This window comes from Cherax quadricarinatus, chromosome 37 (genome assembly GCF_038502225.1).
Source record: "Cherax quadricarinatus isolate ZL_2023a chromosome 37, ASM3850222v1, whole genome shotgun sequence".
Lineage (NCBI taxonomy): Eukaryota > Metazoa > Arthropoda > Malacostraca > Decapoda > Parastacidae > Cherax > Cherax quadricarinatus.
Window position 1 is genome coordinate 8,370,603 of NC_091328.1, and position 16,495 is coordinate 8,387,097.

Consider the following 16,495-nt stretch of genomic DNA (forward strand, 5'->3'; position numbering starts at 1 on the left):
ACTTGACCATACAAGGGGTCATGCAAGAAATATTCTAGAATTAGTTGCTGCATCATAAATAAGTTAAGCTTAGAAATTTGGTGTGAAAGAATCATTTTGAAATTATTTACTGTGTTGCGAATAAAGTCTTAGGCAGAGTTGTACCATATTTAACTAAGTTAAACCTGACCTCTTAACTGTAGCCTAGGGAACGGGAGGTAATCAAGTTCGATCCGAGGAAGGGGAGAGTAATTCGAACTCCTAGGATCAAGAGCTCATCACCATCACATATTCCTGAGTTAATGAATCTTAGTGCGTATTTAAAATTTGCTAGGAGGTAATTCATGGTTCCTAGCATCTAAATAACCTGTGCTCTCACCATCCATTATAGTAATTACTTAGAATAAGAATTTATACTAATATTACTGCTGTCTCAATTAACAAAATATTTTGTTAATACTGAAGAAAAAATATTTATAGTTTTCGTAATTTTAGTTATCAACATTAAAGCTTTAATGATTCTAACAGTGACCATTTTTTTTTATATTATTCTCACTATTAATGATAGCAGCTCCATCTATTATTGAATTTCCAAAAGTAGGATGGACAATGTAAGTTCATCAAAGTCAACAAAAATTACTAGCTAGCAGCTACATGAGGTGAGGCATTCAAAATTCTATATTTTCCTATCTTATTGTGCATAAACATTTATATCGTAGTAGTTAGCAGTGGAGTGGTTGGTGTCGGTGCTTATGTTGTGTGGACTGAGGTCAAGTCAGGTCATTACTGCTGTTCACTTTCCACGGGGTCATATATTCCAAATGTTAGTTGTGGTTGGTTAGTGAAGTGTCTCTCGCATATATCCGACGCTATGCTCTACAAACTTCTATGGATATTGTGGGTATTCTACCTATATCTTGTAAGTACCAATCTCTGTATTAAAAAAAAAATTTGTTACCGTAATTACTCGTAATGCTATTAGACCCATCAAAGAAAGAGGAGGGGGAGAAGGATGCCTTGATGTTGAAGAGTTCTTGGTCCAAGGAATCGGCACTGCCTTTTCTTTTCATTAAACCTGACTTCTCATTCCCCAAGAGCTGCATGGTCTTCAGGGGCCTCGTACTGCCTCGTATTATACGCATTAAACACCGACTGTACTCTCCTTCGTTAGTTTTAACCTACTAACGTTAGCCCCCTTCATGTGGCTTTCAGTGATTCCCTCTCCTCTCGGTACTAATCCCTCAAGGAAGGTTCCTTGATGTTGGTGAGGGGCTCTTGATTTAGGGAATTGGATCTGTGCTCCAGTTCCCCGAATTAAGCCTGAATGCCTTCCACATCCCAGCCCAGTCGCTGTATAATCCTCCGGGTTTAGCGCTTCCCCCTTGATTATAATAATTAATAATAATAATATCGGTACTAAGTTAGCCCCCTTCGTGCAGCTCTCGATGATTCCCTTTCCCCTGCTGACTTTGGCCACTGACCATGCAGTGCTGAATATGACTTGCTTAAACTTTTCTAAACGGTTAATCATTTAAGTACCTAAGACAATATTTACTATTACTGGGCGTTAGAATTGGTATTAGTTTAGGCTTTAACTATCTACATTACAATAATTTTTCATTGCGAGAGGTTTATTAGTCTAATATCTTCATTATGCACCCCATACCCATCATGTGGGTCGTAGTCAAAAGATTAGAGGTACATAATGGGTCCAGGGACTGGACCCCAAAGTTTTGATACTTGAAAAAGTTATACGACAGGTTACAAAGGTAATGAATCTACACGTCTATACACTATCATGAACAAATTGCAAAGTAATAAGCCATTCACGTCCATACTCGGTCACCATTGTAATTCTAGTTTTGCATTTTGATTTATAGTACTAAATCACAAATATTAAAATTGTATCTAGTATCTTAGTATACATTTCTCTTCGTATACTGGATAGGTAGGCAATTTTGTATTTCTTAATTTTACATTAGTTTTCAACATTTCTTCAGCCAGTGGCAGTTCATACCGCCCACTTGCCAGCAGATGCCACGAACACCTCGGCCAATATAATTACTGCCGCCAGCCAAGTTATTAGTGAAGATGAGGATGTTCAAACCTCAATAGACATAGATGATCTAATGGGACAAACGGAGAACAAACCCCTGGGAGTTCTTAAACAACTGATGAACCCAACTTCTAAAACAAAAGGAATCTTCAACATAAAATCTGAAGGAAGCAAGGTTTCGAGCTCTCCCGATGGTGCTGGAACACAACCGGTGAAAGAAATAAAAGGAAACTCTTTGAAACAGAGTAACTCGTATGGAGACGAGGGTGGTTCTAGAGTGGTGTTTAGTTCTGCAGGAATAGGCCCATCTGTACCCGTGGAGACCTATGATCCACTAAAATCGCAGAATTCTGCTGGTGACAAGGTAAACAAACTTGATTTCAAAGTACGCTTCATATCTTTAGGGATCTACAGCCAACCTTAAATTGATGGCAAATTTAAATCTGGGCTGTTGAGTCAGTCCTGGCAATGGTCCAGGGCTGACTGGAAAATGTATTTTTTTTCTCTAATTAGGTTTTTAAAAGTTATCTAACCCTTTACTAGCCTAACTCTTCGTGGAAATCTTTATCCACTTCCTATTATTTTTCTTAGCTGCTTCTAAATTTCCTTGGCAAAAATCTCCTTATTTTATTCCAACCTTTGGTCAAGCAGGCCGGGTCTTCCTCCCGACAAGGACCCAGAAGAGAATCCTTCCTAGTGACTCACGGCAGTCTCTTAGACACTTCCAGTACCCATCCCCCTCCACCACTCCCTCAGCTGAATCACGTGGTGAGACTTGTAGCATTTGAGATTTTTCATAAAGATGTTGAAAATACTACTAACTGAAGACTATACATTAAGTTTTAGTATGAACATTGCTTCATAATGGATGTTACATAATTGCTTAAATAAACACAGTACAATGACAAATACGGAGGTTAAAAAAATTGTTCATTAAGCCGTTAGCAATGATTGGGTACTACCAGATGTAATTATTGTTCTAAATTTCCTTTAACCAGTTTCGTATGTCGCCTGGAAGAGAGGAGCAGCAGCAGCAGCCCCAGAAACAACGTGAGATGGTCAGCAAACAAGAACTGATACTGCTCTTCAGCAACAGTGGGAGAGGAATAAACACTTTATCTTCTGGGTGTTCAGTACAACATGTAAACATTAAGGTTAGCTGATCCTACACTGCAATGCACTGAAAGCAAGGCTTTCTATGGATAGCCTGAAGCAGCTAGTCTGTTTGTCTAGTATATATATAAATTTCCTAGAGCTTCAAAATGCATTTTTTTTAATACTTTCAGCACTTTGAACCTCAGTCGGGGTAAGGTTGTAGTTATAAAGTAAGATTTGATTAAGTGTCGACTTGCATAAGACTACTACTTAGACTAATAACATTTTGCAGTCTAGATGTTCTGCCAACGTGCTGGAGCTGTCTGCCAGTTCTAGAGTTCCCGTCTTGTGTAAAATATCGTTAGTGGAAGGAGAAGGCGAGGTGCTCATGGATGGAGCATATATGGTAAGTGTACTCTCCTGCTAGTTTGTTGAGTTTTGTGTAAAGTTGTTCAACATTTAGTAGTGGCAACCATACATCTGTGAAACTTAGCCTTCCTAAGAACGCTGAAGGATATTTTGGTCCCAATGCTCTTATTTTTTTTTTCCTATGGTGCCTGGGTATTTGCGGGCGACACCTCCAGATGGAGAAGTGCCAAAGAGGATGGGGTTGGGTTATCTTTACGGTAAGACTTTCAAGAAGGAATTGGAGCTACCCTCTCCTTGGATCAAACTTTTCTAAAATTCTTCGGGGGGAGGGGGGAAGACCCATTAGTAATTTAACTCTACCATTTCCAATGAGAAGCGGTAATTGCCACAAGTGTCATTTTTTTTCCCCCAATGCCGGGAAACCGGGACTAGTAAGGTGGAAGATAAGGGCACGAGTGTGGAAGATTTTAATAAGTTATTGTAGCTCTGAAGGTTTACTATACCAGTCTTATTTTGGTACTTTGATTATATTATGTAAACAAAGCTAAAAGGTTGTATACACAATTCTTGTTACTGGTAAAGACGAGGGGAGTAGTCGTCTTGTAATCCAAGGAATTTGACTTCCTTCCCTTCCTAACGTTGCATCTGATTGCCTAGCTCTTTCAGAAAGGTCTCCTATCAGTAGACACGCAGTGATCTTTTTGATTGCAACACGCTTATGCCAACATTAGCTTTCCTTGTTAGCTTTTACGTTCATCCGTTGACCTACTTTCCTTAGCCTATTGCTCTAACTTTTGGCGCTTTGATTCGTATGAATTGATTATTATTATAATCAAGGGGGAAGCGCTAAACCCAGAGGATTATACAGCGCCTGGGGGGGGATGTGGAAGGCATTCAGGCTTAATTTGGGAAACTGGAGCACAGATCCAATTCCCTAAATCAAGAGCCCCTCACCAACATCAAGGAACCTTCCTTGAGGGGTCGTATGAATTGAGCACTTGTGTCTGTAAGGCCTACGGGTTTAGCTCTACTGCTAATTAAAATTTACCGCAATAGCTGGTCTTTAAATTTAGCGCTACCACTTATTTAAACTTAGCTAAGCCTAATAGCCCATTTCATATTTAAATCTGTAATCTGATGAAAAGTATAGGTGCTTGATAAGAGTGCTATTTTAGTGTAAAATTTCATGTACTGCTTAGCTAAGCAAATAATGACTATTTTTTTGTTCTAAATTTCGCGATCATGGGAAATTATTGCATTAGTCAACACTGGGGGCGTACATGTGTTTGAAAACGCAAAATTAACAAAAAAAATCTGTAGGCCTTACAAATTTTTAAAATGAAGCTTCCTAGCTTCCCCTCCCTCCCCGTTCTCCAGACTCCTTTGTGGGTGGGTTCTTTTTTTTTCTTCGGCAAGACCTAGGTACTTAGGTTAGTACACTGGCTTAGATACGAGTGATATTGTCAGAAGAAAAGAATACTGAACTGTGAGTGACTTGCCTTGGACACAATCCTCACCAGGTGATGTATGCAGTACTAGGCGTCTCCTCCGGCAGTACTACCACTGGTTGGAGGCTCCTCAAGGACCTACATAACACAGACGTCAACAGGAAGTGTGCTACGTGCGACTCCCTCAGGGTCGCTGTTCTAATAAAGGTGAGTTCACCTTGTTGGTAGAAAGCCTCGTACATAAGAGTTTAAAAATTTTGAAATTTTATTTTTTTTATTTAATAAAAAAATTAGCAAAATGCTGACCCAGTAGTGTTTACCTGGAGAGAGTTCAGGGGGTCAACGCCCCCGCGGCCCGGTCTGTGACCAGGCCTCCTGGTGGATCAGAGCCTGATCAACCAGGCTGTTGCTGCACGCAAACCAACGTACGAGCCACAGCCCGGCTGATCAGGAACTGACTTTAGGTACTTGTCCAGTGCCAGCTTGAAGACTGCCAGGGGTCTGTTGGTAATCCCCCTTATGTGTGCTGGGAGGCAGTTGAACAGTCTCGGGGCCCCTGACACTTATTGTATGGTCTCTTAACGTGCTAGTGACACCCCTGCTTTTCATTGGGGGGATGGTGCATCGTCTGCCAAGTCTTTTGCTTTCGTAGTGAGTTAATTTCGTGTGCAAGTTCGGTACTAGTCCCTCTAGGATTTTCCAGGTATATATAATCATGTTTAGCATTTTGGTCCCTGTCATTTTTTTTGATGAATTTGCTCTTCAACGCGGAAGATACGGGAATCGCCCAGTGCAAATGTATTTTAAATTGATGCAGAGATTTTAAATTAGGATCTCGCATAGTGGGCAGAAAATTCTTTAATTTCACTCAAACCTTTTCAAATTATAAAGCGCTGATTGGTCCAAGTGGTTGCTTATATAACATGTAATTACAGGTGGGAGACTCCACATGTATGGTAGAGGTAACGTGCCAGAACAAGGGAGGAGCAAGAGTAATAAACTTCACTCCTCAGGCGATAGATAGATCACAAGAGTCAATTTTTCCAACCACGCCGACGCTGGTGACAGCCCCCAGTGCAACCTTCAACCAAGTCTCTGTCCAAGATGCAACTAGCACTGCCAAAACCACTCTGTCCCTCCTCCACGGTAAGAATTTTGGGCTTATTTCGCTAAAACTAGTGAAGTCTGTAATGACTAGTATATTTGGTATCTTAATCTCAAATGGAAATAGTGACCCAAGCAGTGGGACTTATTAATTGTGACCTTGTTAAATATAAAAAATCGCAAATTAAATTGTACAAGAGGCCTAAAAACGTGGAAATGCTGCCCATGTTTACCTAACAGTAGAGACGCCCAAGAGGACTTCTAAGAGTAACCCAAAGGAGGGGTTAGTATACCTCTAACAAATTGTCATGCGTTAGACAAGCTAATAACTTTAATTACATGTTAAATATAGCACTTAATCTAAAGTATTGTATCATGTTTGCACAGGATCTGATCCGAGTGGTTCACTTGTAACTGGTGTGGTTGATCTGGGCACAAAAATGGTGCTGGTGGTTAGCGTCTACTGCAAGGACATCACCCTAGACCTGCATATGGTAAAGTGTCAGGCCAAGGGTGAGGATGGTCTTGCTGTCTCCCTCGTCAAGGTTGGTATGAAGCCAGGTGTCCTAGGTATTCGTTAATCTTTTAAGGCTTCTGAACCTAGTGGTTCTGTTCAGATAAATATTTAAAGATTGTTAATGCAGGATTACTTTTAATGTTTAATACATGCATTATATACTATTATCAATCCTTAATGGATCCACAATGTACGTAAATTTGCATCCTTAGTGACTGAATAATAAATGCCTGAGTGCGATAATTTTCTTGATGCAAGAGGCGCCGAGCAATGCTCGTGATATAATGTCGATATAAAATAGCTTCGGCTAGTGTTCATGGTTGTGGTATCTACTAGTGGACTGTATATTCATTTCCCTCAGGGACGGTTCCTTGACGCTGGTGAGGGGCTCTAGATCTAGGGAATTGGACCTCTGCTCCAGTTCCCTGAATACCTTCACATCTCCCCCCCCCACCACAGGCGCTGTATAATCCTAAGAGTTTAGCGCTTTCCCCTTGATTATTATAATTGCATTCATTACAATGCGGTTGCAGGATGGGTGTAGCGTGTCTCAGGTAATGGGAGAGTTCAGAGAGGTGCTGGGCATTGTACACGAGAGCAGCTTTGGCGCCACCCCGGTGCGAAGAGTCACTCAATACGCCCAGATAGAAGCATTCAACACCAGACCCTCTCAGCAAAATATTACAATAATTTGCACAATTAAGGTGAGCGGGCCAGCAGCGAAGTCTAAAAGTTAAAATGCAACTTTAATATAATGTACACTATAAAAATCTAAATTTTCATTACTTGCTCAGTTTAGGAATTAGTTTAGTTTGATAAATTTATGTACAGAATCCCTTAAGGGGTGAAATGGACGCTGGTGAAGAAAAGTTCCTTCCTAGTCACAAGTTTACACATCACAGCACTGTCCTTAATTCAGCTTGGTGAAAAGCTATTATTCCAAGGAATTGAAACTATCCTAACTTTTCCTCTAATCAAATCAAATTGCCTTTCCCTTTAATATAATATACAGAATTGCCATTTTGCATATTAGCAATGCTCCTTCCTCAGATGTGCAGTGAAGTGTGCTTAGAGCAGCCAGCGTGTGTACACTCTGACATCAACCTTGGCAGGAGTAAAAGGCCCACAATATCACAATATTCTCAAATGGTCACTCTAGGCAAAGCCTTCAGGGTAGCTGGTTTGTCAGGAAGCTCGTCTGGTATGTAGTATGGTCACTTATTGTTTGCTGGGGTGTTGTCTATAGCGCTGAGTGACCTACTCGGTCAAGTACTCGGTAAATGTCACTAGTACATATTTTTTGATATAATGTGATGGCTTCATGTACATCATACCCATTGAGGGAAGCGGTATACTCCCAGCCTTGAGTGGATCGATACTTCCTTCTCTCAAAATTCTTTCCTATGGGCGGCAGTGAAAGATTAAAGGCACATAATGGCTGTTCAAATTATGGAGCATTAACCATTGAACTCAAAAGTTGGAAGTATGATCTTTTTAAGCAAATATACTGTAACTAGTTCTTTAAGCCCTCTTCAAGGGGGGCTCCTTGGCGTGGTGAAGAGGCTCTTGGTCTGAGGAATTAGACCTATCGGTCTTCTTCCTCAGACCGAACCTAATTACCCCCCAATCTCCCCTCCCCTATCCCATCCTCCCCATCCTCCCCTTTTTCCTTTCCTCCTCCTCCTCCCCACTCCTCCCTTTTGCCCTTCCTCTTTTTGTCCTTTGGGATTTCTCCCACAGGCGCGCTAGTTCCTAGGTAGGAGAAAGGACACCGGGGTCCATCCCATTCCGTTGAGGTTTCTTGGCGGTGGCGTAGTTTGCCGTGGAATCTGGATTGCCTAGGGATGTCCCGATCCCTCTCCGGTATCCCGGAGTAGCTTTGGGTGTCTTTTGGGCGACGGGTGTAGCTCTGGAAGCCACCTTTCGGATTCCGGGGGTGGTGGCTGAAGGAGGTATGCTTTGTGGCGGATATCCGGCCGCCCTCTCTTTTGTCCACCGAGGTAGCTCGGCAGATGTGAGGTTGCTATCCCAGATTGCTGGTTTACTGGCATGAAGGGTAGGGTATGGCACGGGTTCCATGCTGCATCTGCGCTACTAGCGGTGTCGAGTCCTCTTGGGCGCGGAGGGAGATTTCTGGCCCTTTCATCCCTCCTAGGAACTATCCCTCCCCGGTCCCCCCTTTTTTTTTCTTTTTTTATTTTTATTTTCTTTTCTTCTTTCTTTTTTTTTCTTAAAAACAAAAAGAAAGAAGTAACCTAACCATGGCAGCCCTAGTCCATGAACCTGGTACCCCCGGGCCCCTTCTTGATACCGCACCCCGTTCTGACCCCGCCTCGTCTTTGGACCACTCTTCAGACATTCCTCATGCCTCTGTACCTATTGCCGGTGCTGTTTCCTCACCCGCTTCAGGTACTGAGGCCTCGACTGACTCCTTCGATTTATCAGACCTTCGCTCTCCTCTGACTATGCTTCCGGCCTCTCCCTCTACGGTGCGGCAATTTTCAAATCGCCGACCCGTTCCACGTCGGACCAACTCTGGTCCCACGCCTAAACGTCAACGACAATTACCTGCTGATGATACTTCTCCACCTTCACCTTCTCGTTCTTCTCAGAAACGATCGACACGTCCTTCACTACCTTTCCACGCTCAGTTTCAGACTGAACAGTGGACTAAATTCTTCACTTTACGACCAACTTCCTCTACTGCCTATCTTTCTGACCATAGTATTGGCAAGGCACTCCTACGCCATGTTGGTAAAGATATTTCTTTTCATGCTCTTAAGAGCGGTACGCGCATCATTACCGTACAGAATGCTACCCAGGCTCGTGAGCTCTCTCGTCTTACCCATATAGATACTGTTCCTGTCACCCTTGAAAAACATCATTCCCTCAATTCTTGTAGTGGTACCGTTATTCTGCCCCATACCATAGTTCAACAAAATTTCCAGACATGTGGCACCGACATTCTAGAACAGCTGGAACTCCAAGATCTCCCAATCCTCAAGGTAGACACTTACGTTCTTCCTGCCCGTGGGCGGAGACGATACCCTAGCAATGTGGCTCGTTTAACTTTTGACAGCCGAGAACTCCCATCCTCCGTTTATATAGCAGGACATCGGTTACAAGTTCGAAAGGTGATCCCTACACCACAACAGTGTAGAAATTGCTGGCGATTTGGCCATCCAGCGAAATATTGCAGATCTATCGCCGAATGCCCAGTCTGTGGTGCCGATGACCATTCTAATACGTCTTGCAATCGATCTCCCTCTTGCCTTAACTGTCATGAGGCTCACCCTTCGTACTCTCGCCGTTGTCAGGTCTATTTAAACGAGCGGGAAATCCGTTACCTCAAAGAGACAGAAGGTCTCCCTTATGCCATGGCAGTTTCTCATCTCCGCCTCCAAGGGAGACTCCCACGTGTTTCTTATTCCCGTGTTTCAAAACGTCCCCCCACTTCTGGTATCCCATCTTCTACACCCACCTCTGTGGTTACCTCTCCCATAATCACTCCTGTATCTAATCCTTTTGCTGTCCTCGGCTCAGACGTCCCTACTTCAACGCCTCAGTCTAATCTCGCTTCTTCGAGTTCTCTCTTACAAGCCTCAGTATCGACGAGACCTCGTACGACACCTCTTCCCAATCGTCCCTCTACTTCTCAAAAGTCAAAAAAAGGTCCGGTAACACCTCCTACCCATCTTCCACCTCCTCATTTTACCCTCCCTGTCTCTGTCCCTAGTTCTTCCCCTCTCACTGGCTCAGTTACAAGTGCAGAGGTTCACCCTCCTCCTCGTAATGTACCTTCCTCCCCTGTTCCCTCCCAAGTTTCTTCCTCTTCTGCCACCTCCCAGGTTCCTGTCTCTTCTGTCCCCTGCCACGCTTCTCCAGTTCCCTCCACCCTTTCGCCCCCCCCTACCTTGGTACAGTCCAATACAGTTCCAATCTTTACTCATCCTCCCCCTACCATTCCCAATATTGTCTCCCATACGACATCTCTGAATTCCGAAACACTTGAAGCAATCTCTGAATATATTGCAGAGACCAAACCATCAATGGACACTGATCCACCTTCCGCTCTTCCTCTCTCCTCTGCTCCATCTGCGCAACTCCTTTCTTCACAGCGCACCGTTCCTTCGCTGCTTGAACATTTTCCACTGCCTCCGCATGTGGACTTTTCTAACCCTTCTAGTCCGTAGGAACCCTTACCTGCGGATTTCAAGTATCTTTATCATTGCCAATCATGGCCGTTTTACAGTGGAATATACGCGGCCTCAGGGGTAATCGGGGTGAGCTTCAGATGTTACTCTCCCAGTTTGCCCCTGTTGGTGTTTGCTTACAGGAACCAAAATTACACTCTGCTGTTATTTCTCACATCTCAGGCTATAATTTATTGTATTCTTCAGATCCTTTTCCTGATGGGACCTTTAATGAAAGTGCCCTTCTTCTCCGCACTGATATTCCGTACCATCAGCTATTTGTTCATACTTCGCTGCATTACACAGCAGCCCGTATCCACTTACATAGGTGGTATACGCTCTGTTCTTTATATCTCTCTCCTTCTCGGGCATTATCTATTCCGGATTTTGCCTTCCTTGTTTCGTCATTACCGCCACCGATTCTGTTACTTGGTGATTTTAATGCCCACCATTTCCTCTGGGGAGGGTCTCACTGTGATTCCCGTGGAATTCAGTTAGAGGCTTTTCTTGCCACCCACCCCCTCCATGTTTTAAATACAGGTACTCACACCCATTTTGATCCTCGGACTCATGCTCTCTCTTGCATCGATCTCTCAGTTTGCTCTTCCTCCGCCGCATTAGACTTTACTTGGTCTGTTCTCCCGGACTTACATGACAGTGATCATTTCCCAATCATTCTTACTTCCCCTTCATATTCGCCACCTCTTCGCACCCCACGCTGGCAATTTAATCGGGCAAATTGGAACCTTTACTCACACCTGACTGTTTTTAAAGAGGTTCCTTCTTCGTCCTCCATCGATGAGCTTTTACACCTCTTCTCGTCCTCCGTTTTCACCGCAGCTTCTCATTCTATACCCCAAACTTCGAGCAGGCATTCTCAGAAATGCGTGCCTTGGTGGTCTCCTGCTTGTGCTCGTGCAGTACGTTTGAAACGCGCTGCATGGGGCAGGTACCGGTACAATAGAACCACAGAGCGACTCCTTGATTTTAAACAGAAGCGTGCGATCGCTCGCCGTGTCATCCGTGACGCTAAACGCACTTGCTGGCGAGATTATGTCTCCACCATCACCTCTGCTTCCTCTATGAGTGCAGTCTGGAAAAAAGTACGAAAACTGAGTGGTAAATATTCTCCTGACCCGGCTCCTGTTCTGCGGGTTGCCGGTGTTGATATAGCAAACCCACTAGATGTTGCCAATGAAATTGGCAATCATCTGGTCCGTATTTCTCAGGGACTCCATCTATGCCCCTCATTTCTTTCCTCAAAGTCTGCCAGAGAGTTAGCACCCTTGGACTTTTCTTCTCTCAGAGAAGAACAGTATAATGTGCCTTTTACACTTCAAGAACTGGAGGCAACACTCTCAGCTTGTCGATCATCGGCAGCTGGGCCCGACGACATTCATATTCGTATGCTACAACATTTACATCAGTCAGCCCTTGCAGTCCTATTACACCTTTACAATCTTATTTGGTCACAAGGAGTTCTTCCACAGCTGTGGAAATCCGCCATTGTTCTCCCTTTCCGCAAACCAGGCACTACGGGACATGAAACCTCCCACTATCGTCCCATTGCTCTTACCAGTGCAGTTTGCAAAGTAATGGAACGTCTAGTAAATAGACGTTTAGTGTGGTATTTAGAGACACACAACAGTCTCTCCACTCGTCAATATGGCTTTCGTAAGGGACGTTCTACCATAGACCCCTTACTGCGCTTGGATACGTATGTTCGTAATGCCTTTGCGAATAACCACTCAGTTATTGCCATATTTTTTGACCTTGAGAAGGCATATGACACAACTTGGAGGTATAATATTTTAGCCCAAGCCCACTCCTTAGGCCTTCGAGGCAATCTACCATCCTTCCTTAAGAACTTTTTAACTGACAGGCATTTCCGTGTTCGGGTTAATAATGTGCTCTCCCCGGACTTTGTCCAAGCTGAAGGTGTCCCCCAGGGATGTGTTCTGAGCACAACACTTTTTCTCCTTGCTATTAATGATTTGGCCTCTAGTCTTCCATCAAATATTTGGTCATCACTCTATGTTGATGACTTTGCTATTGCCTGTGCAGGCGCTGACTGTCACCTCCTTACAGTTTCTCTCCAGCATGCAGTCGACCGTGTTTCCAATTGGGCCACCACACATGGGTTTAAATTTTCCAGCACTAAAACCCACCAAATCACTTTCACTAGACGCTCTGTCATCTCTGATCATCCTTTGTACCTCTATGGCTCACGTATCCCTGAACGTGATACAGTCAAGTTTCTGGGCCTCCTCTTTGATCGTAGGTTATCCTGGAAACCTCACATTACCTCTCTGAAGGCAACTTGTCACAGCCGGCTGAACCTTCTTAAAACCCTTGCTCATCTTTCGTGGGGAGCTGATCGTCGAACCCTCCTTCACCTACATTCCACCCTTATTTTATCGAAACTTGATTATGGTGACCAGATCTATTCAGCGGCATCTCCTGCTACTCTCTCTAGCCTTAACCCCATTCATCACCAAGGATTACGTTTATGCCTTGGTGCTTTTCGCTCTTCCCCTGTCGAAAGCCTCTATGCAGAAGCGAACGTTCCATCCTTATCCGATCGCCGTGATGCCCATTGCCTGCGCTACTATGTACGCTCTCATGATCTCCGCAATCCTTCCATTTATAGAATGGTCACTGATATTAGTAGACATTCTTTATTTGTTCGCCGCCCCTGCTTACTCCGTCCCTTCTCTCTTCGCCTTCATTCGCTCTTGTCTTCTCTTCAACTACCACCTTTCTATGTACATGTAGCATCTCACTTTTCCCTACCCCCCTGGGAGGTCCCAGCTGTTCGAGTCTGTTCTTTCTCCCTCCCTTGCTCGAAAGCCCAACTGTCTACGGTCGCTTCCCGCTCTCTTTTTCTTGACCACTTTCACTCTCATTCTCATGCCATTGCTGTGTACACAGATGGCTCTAAGTCTTCTGACGGCGTAGGATTCGCAGCAGTGTTTCCGGACAGCGTCGTACAAGGGCATTTACTATCTTCAGCTAGTATTTTTACTGCTGAATTATATGCCATCCTTACAGCACTTATCCGTATTGCATCTATGCCTGTGTCATCATTTGTGGTTGTCTCAGACTCGCTTAGTGCTTTACAGGCTATACAAAAATTTGATACACCTCACCCCTTAGTCCTCCGTATCCAACTTTGGCTACGCCGCATCTTTACTAAGCATAAAGATATTGTTTTTTGTTGGGTCCCTGGTCATGTTGACGTACAGGGCAATGAACAGGCAGACACTGCTGCGCGGTCAGCAGTACATGACCTACCAGTTTCTTATAGAGGTATTCCATGTACGGACTATTTTGCTGTAATATCTTCCCACCTTCACACCCGTTGGCAACAACGTTGGTCTACTATGCTCGGCAACAAACTTCAGTCTATTAAACCGAGTATAGGTTACTGGCCGTCTTCTTATCACCAGTGTCGAGGTTGGGAGACTACTCTCTCCCGTCTTCGCATTGGCCATACTCGTCTTACTCATGGATATCTCATGGAGAGGCGTCTTGTTCCTCTCTGTGAGAATTGCCAAGCTCCATTATCAGTCAGCCACATTCTGTTGGACTGCCCACTTTATCAACGAGCACGCAGAATTTACCTCTGTCGTCGTCTTCGCCCCGCTGCTCTCTCTTTACCTTCCCTTCTCGCTGATGGACCCACCTTTCATCCGGACTCTCTTATTGACTTTTTGACAACGACTGACTTACTTCACAAATTCTGATACTTTCAGCCCTTTCTACTTGTATCTCTTGCTACCCTCTACCCCCGTACTATCCCCTGCCCCGCTGTTTTCTGTAACCTGCTGATCATCCCCCCTCCCTCCTGCCATCCAATTCCCTTGCTTCCTTCCCTACCCTGCAGCGCTGTATAGCCCTTGTGGCTTAGCGCTTCTTTTTGATTATAATAATAATAATAATAGTTCTTTAAGCATTGACAATAGTCATAAATTGTAGATGGGTTAATAAATGTAATATTTACTGTTTTGTTAAATATTTCATATCTTGCACTAGTATAAAACGCAATTCTCTAAGCCCTAATAAATACTGATATTGCAGAAGGGCCTTCAAAAATTCTGAGAGGTGGAGCCTCTCCAAAGGATGCAGTTATATATGACACTACTGCATTAAGTACCAAGTGTATGCCTTATAAGAGTGTATACATCCTAGTGGGGATGTTGAGTGGTATGTACCTGATCATCCTGGGTGTGTGCGTGTACTGCGTCCACCGCTCCGCCACCAGGACAGTCGTACAAAGTTGCTTAGAGGACTATGAATCTCCCAAGAAGGCTCTCTACCCAGAGTACAGCTCCCCACGCAAGCGCTCGCCCAAGGGTTCGCCTGAATATTCGTCTTTACTATAAATGGTAGAGCTGCGTTTTAGCAGTTTCTTGGTAAAAAAAATTTGTAGTATATACGAAATTCTCGTGGGACATGTTTTTTTTTCGTAAATATTCCAATATTAATCCTTTCATGAATTTTAATTTGCAGTCTTGTAAGTTCAACATTTTAATCTTTACTTTTATTCATTTCAAACCTTAAGATTTTAGCTTTGTCTTCGTACTAACTTTCAGAAACATTATTTTGCAAATTACTAATTTTCAATCTTTCTCTTAAAAACCACGCTTTCCGCAGGATTCTGTCACTTGTACTATAAAGCTTTCTTTGCATAACCCCTAATAAATGCCCCTAAACTTAAACTCCAGGACTTTACCTGGAGGCGTTGTGTATGTACTACTCGAATCCGTTTTTAGGATATACATGTATCTTGAACTGCGGCCTATTAAGCCTCGTGTAGTGTATATCCAGACAATTTTTCCTGTATTTCTTGTGAACGCTTCATTTTAAGCAGAGTTAAAATTAATGGTTCAACTTTCAGAGTACCTAATATACAAGGTAGATAATAACATACAAGATAATGAGTCCGGTAAACTTCTTGTAACTGGGTCAAATTATCAAAATACTTGAGGAAATGTAAACTAGTGTACTCGATTAAACTAAGTTCCACAATGTTTGGCATTGTAGTGGAGTTTGACATTACTCTAGCTTCTGTCAATCGGATTAATCACTTAGGAAGTCTAGCAAGCGCCTAGCAGCGACACATCACGAACTAACACTAGTGGCAACACCAGTCACCGCCAGAAGAAATCTCTCGCTGCTCGTGTCGTGGAGGCAATTACTGGCTGGATGCATGCGTCGCCACGGTGTTGAACTATTTAATCATGTGTAACTTCTGTTTTTTTAAGTTTGAAAATGGTTTTATTGTTCAAATCCGGTATGGTTTTTTTTTATAGTTAGCGTAGCCTCGGGAACACAAATATTTGTATGCACTGCTTTAAAAGATCATTAATTTTGAGTATTGTGAAGAGGCACCCTGTTAATGTGTCAATTTCTTTCTTTAAATTGTGTATTGGTTTTAATATTGTTTAGTGTTCATAGCTTTATCTTTGTTACTGATGTATTTGTTTTATTGGTTGAAATTATAAGGCTTCTGCAGTAAAATTTCTTATTTTTTAATTTTCACTCTGGCATTGTTGGACCTGAACCATCGAAGAACCGGAAGTTGGTATGTCAGATTATTTTTTTACTTTCTGGGGGGAGAGGGGGGAATGCAATAAATTCAGGGTCGCGGGGGCATTGACCCTCGAACCCTCTCTAGGTATAATTATTGACAGGTATAATTATTTACAGCCATTAGGAAATGAAGGCCATT

At 43.3% G+C, this 16,495-nt stretch overlaps 1 protein-coding gene across 2 annotated transcripts; it reads left to right on the forward strand.

The window, feature by feature from the left end:
* Nucleotides 1-693: 693 nt before the first annotated feature.
* On the forward strand, nt 694-16,287 carry LOC128701256 (uncharacterized). 2 transcript variants are annotated; one of them, XM_053794862.2, is made up of 11 exons: nt 694-898; nt 1,980-2,399; nt 2,687-2,803; nt 3,034-3,189; nt 3,423-3,536; nt 5,020-5,154; nt 5,883-6,093; nt 6,439-6,596; nt 7,102-7,272; nt 7,619-7,769; nt 14,842-16,287. In XM_053794862.2, the coding sequence occupies exons 1-11, from the start codon at nt 851-853 to the stop codon at nt 15,144-15,146; spliced, it is 1,986 nt and encodes a 661-aa protein (XP_053650837.2). In that variant the 5' UTR covers nt 694-850; the 3' UTR covers nt 15,147-16,287. The 2 variants fall into 2 exon arrangements, with proteins under 2 accessions (XP_053650837.2, XP_053650847.2); XM_053794872.2 differs by lacking the exon at nt 5,020-5,154.
* Nucleotides 16,288-16,495: the final 208 nt, after the last annotated feature.

What these genes read in the sequence shown, in the direction of transcription:
- LOC128701256 (XM_053794862.2), top strand. Translation starts at nt 851, where the DNA reads ATGCTCTACAAACTTCTATGGATATTGTGGGTATTCTACCTATATCTT. An exon ending in TCCCTCAGCTGAATCACGTG is followed by an intron (nt 2,804 to 3,033) that starts GTGAGACTTGTA and finishes TCCTTTAACCAG; the next exon opens with TTTCGTATGTCGCCTGGAAG. An exon ending in TCATGGATGGAGCATATATG is followed by an intron (nt 3,537 to 5,019) that starts GTAAGTGTACTC and finishes AATCCTCACCAG; the next exon opens with GTGATGTATGCAGTACTAGG.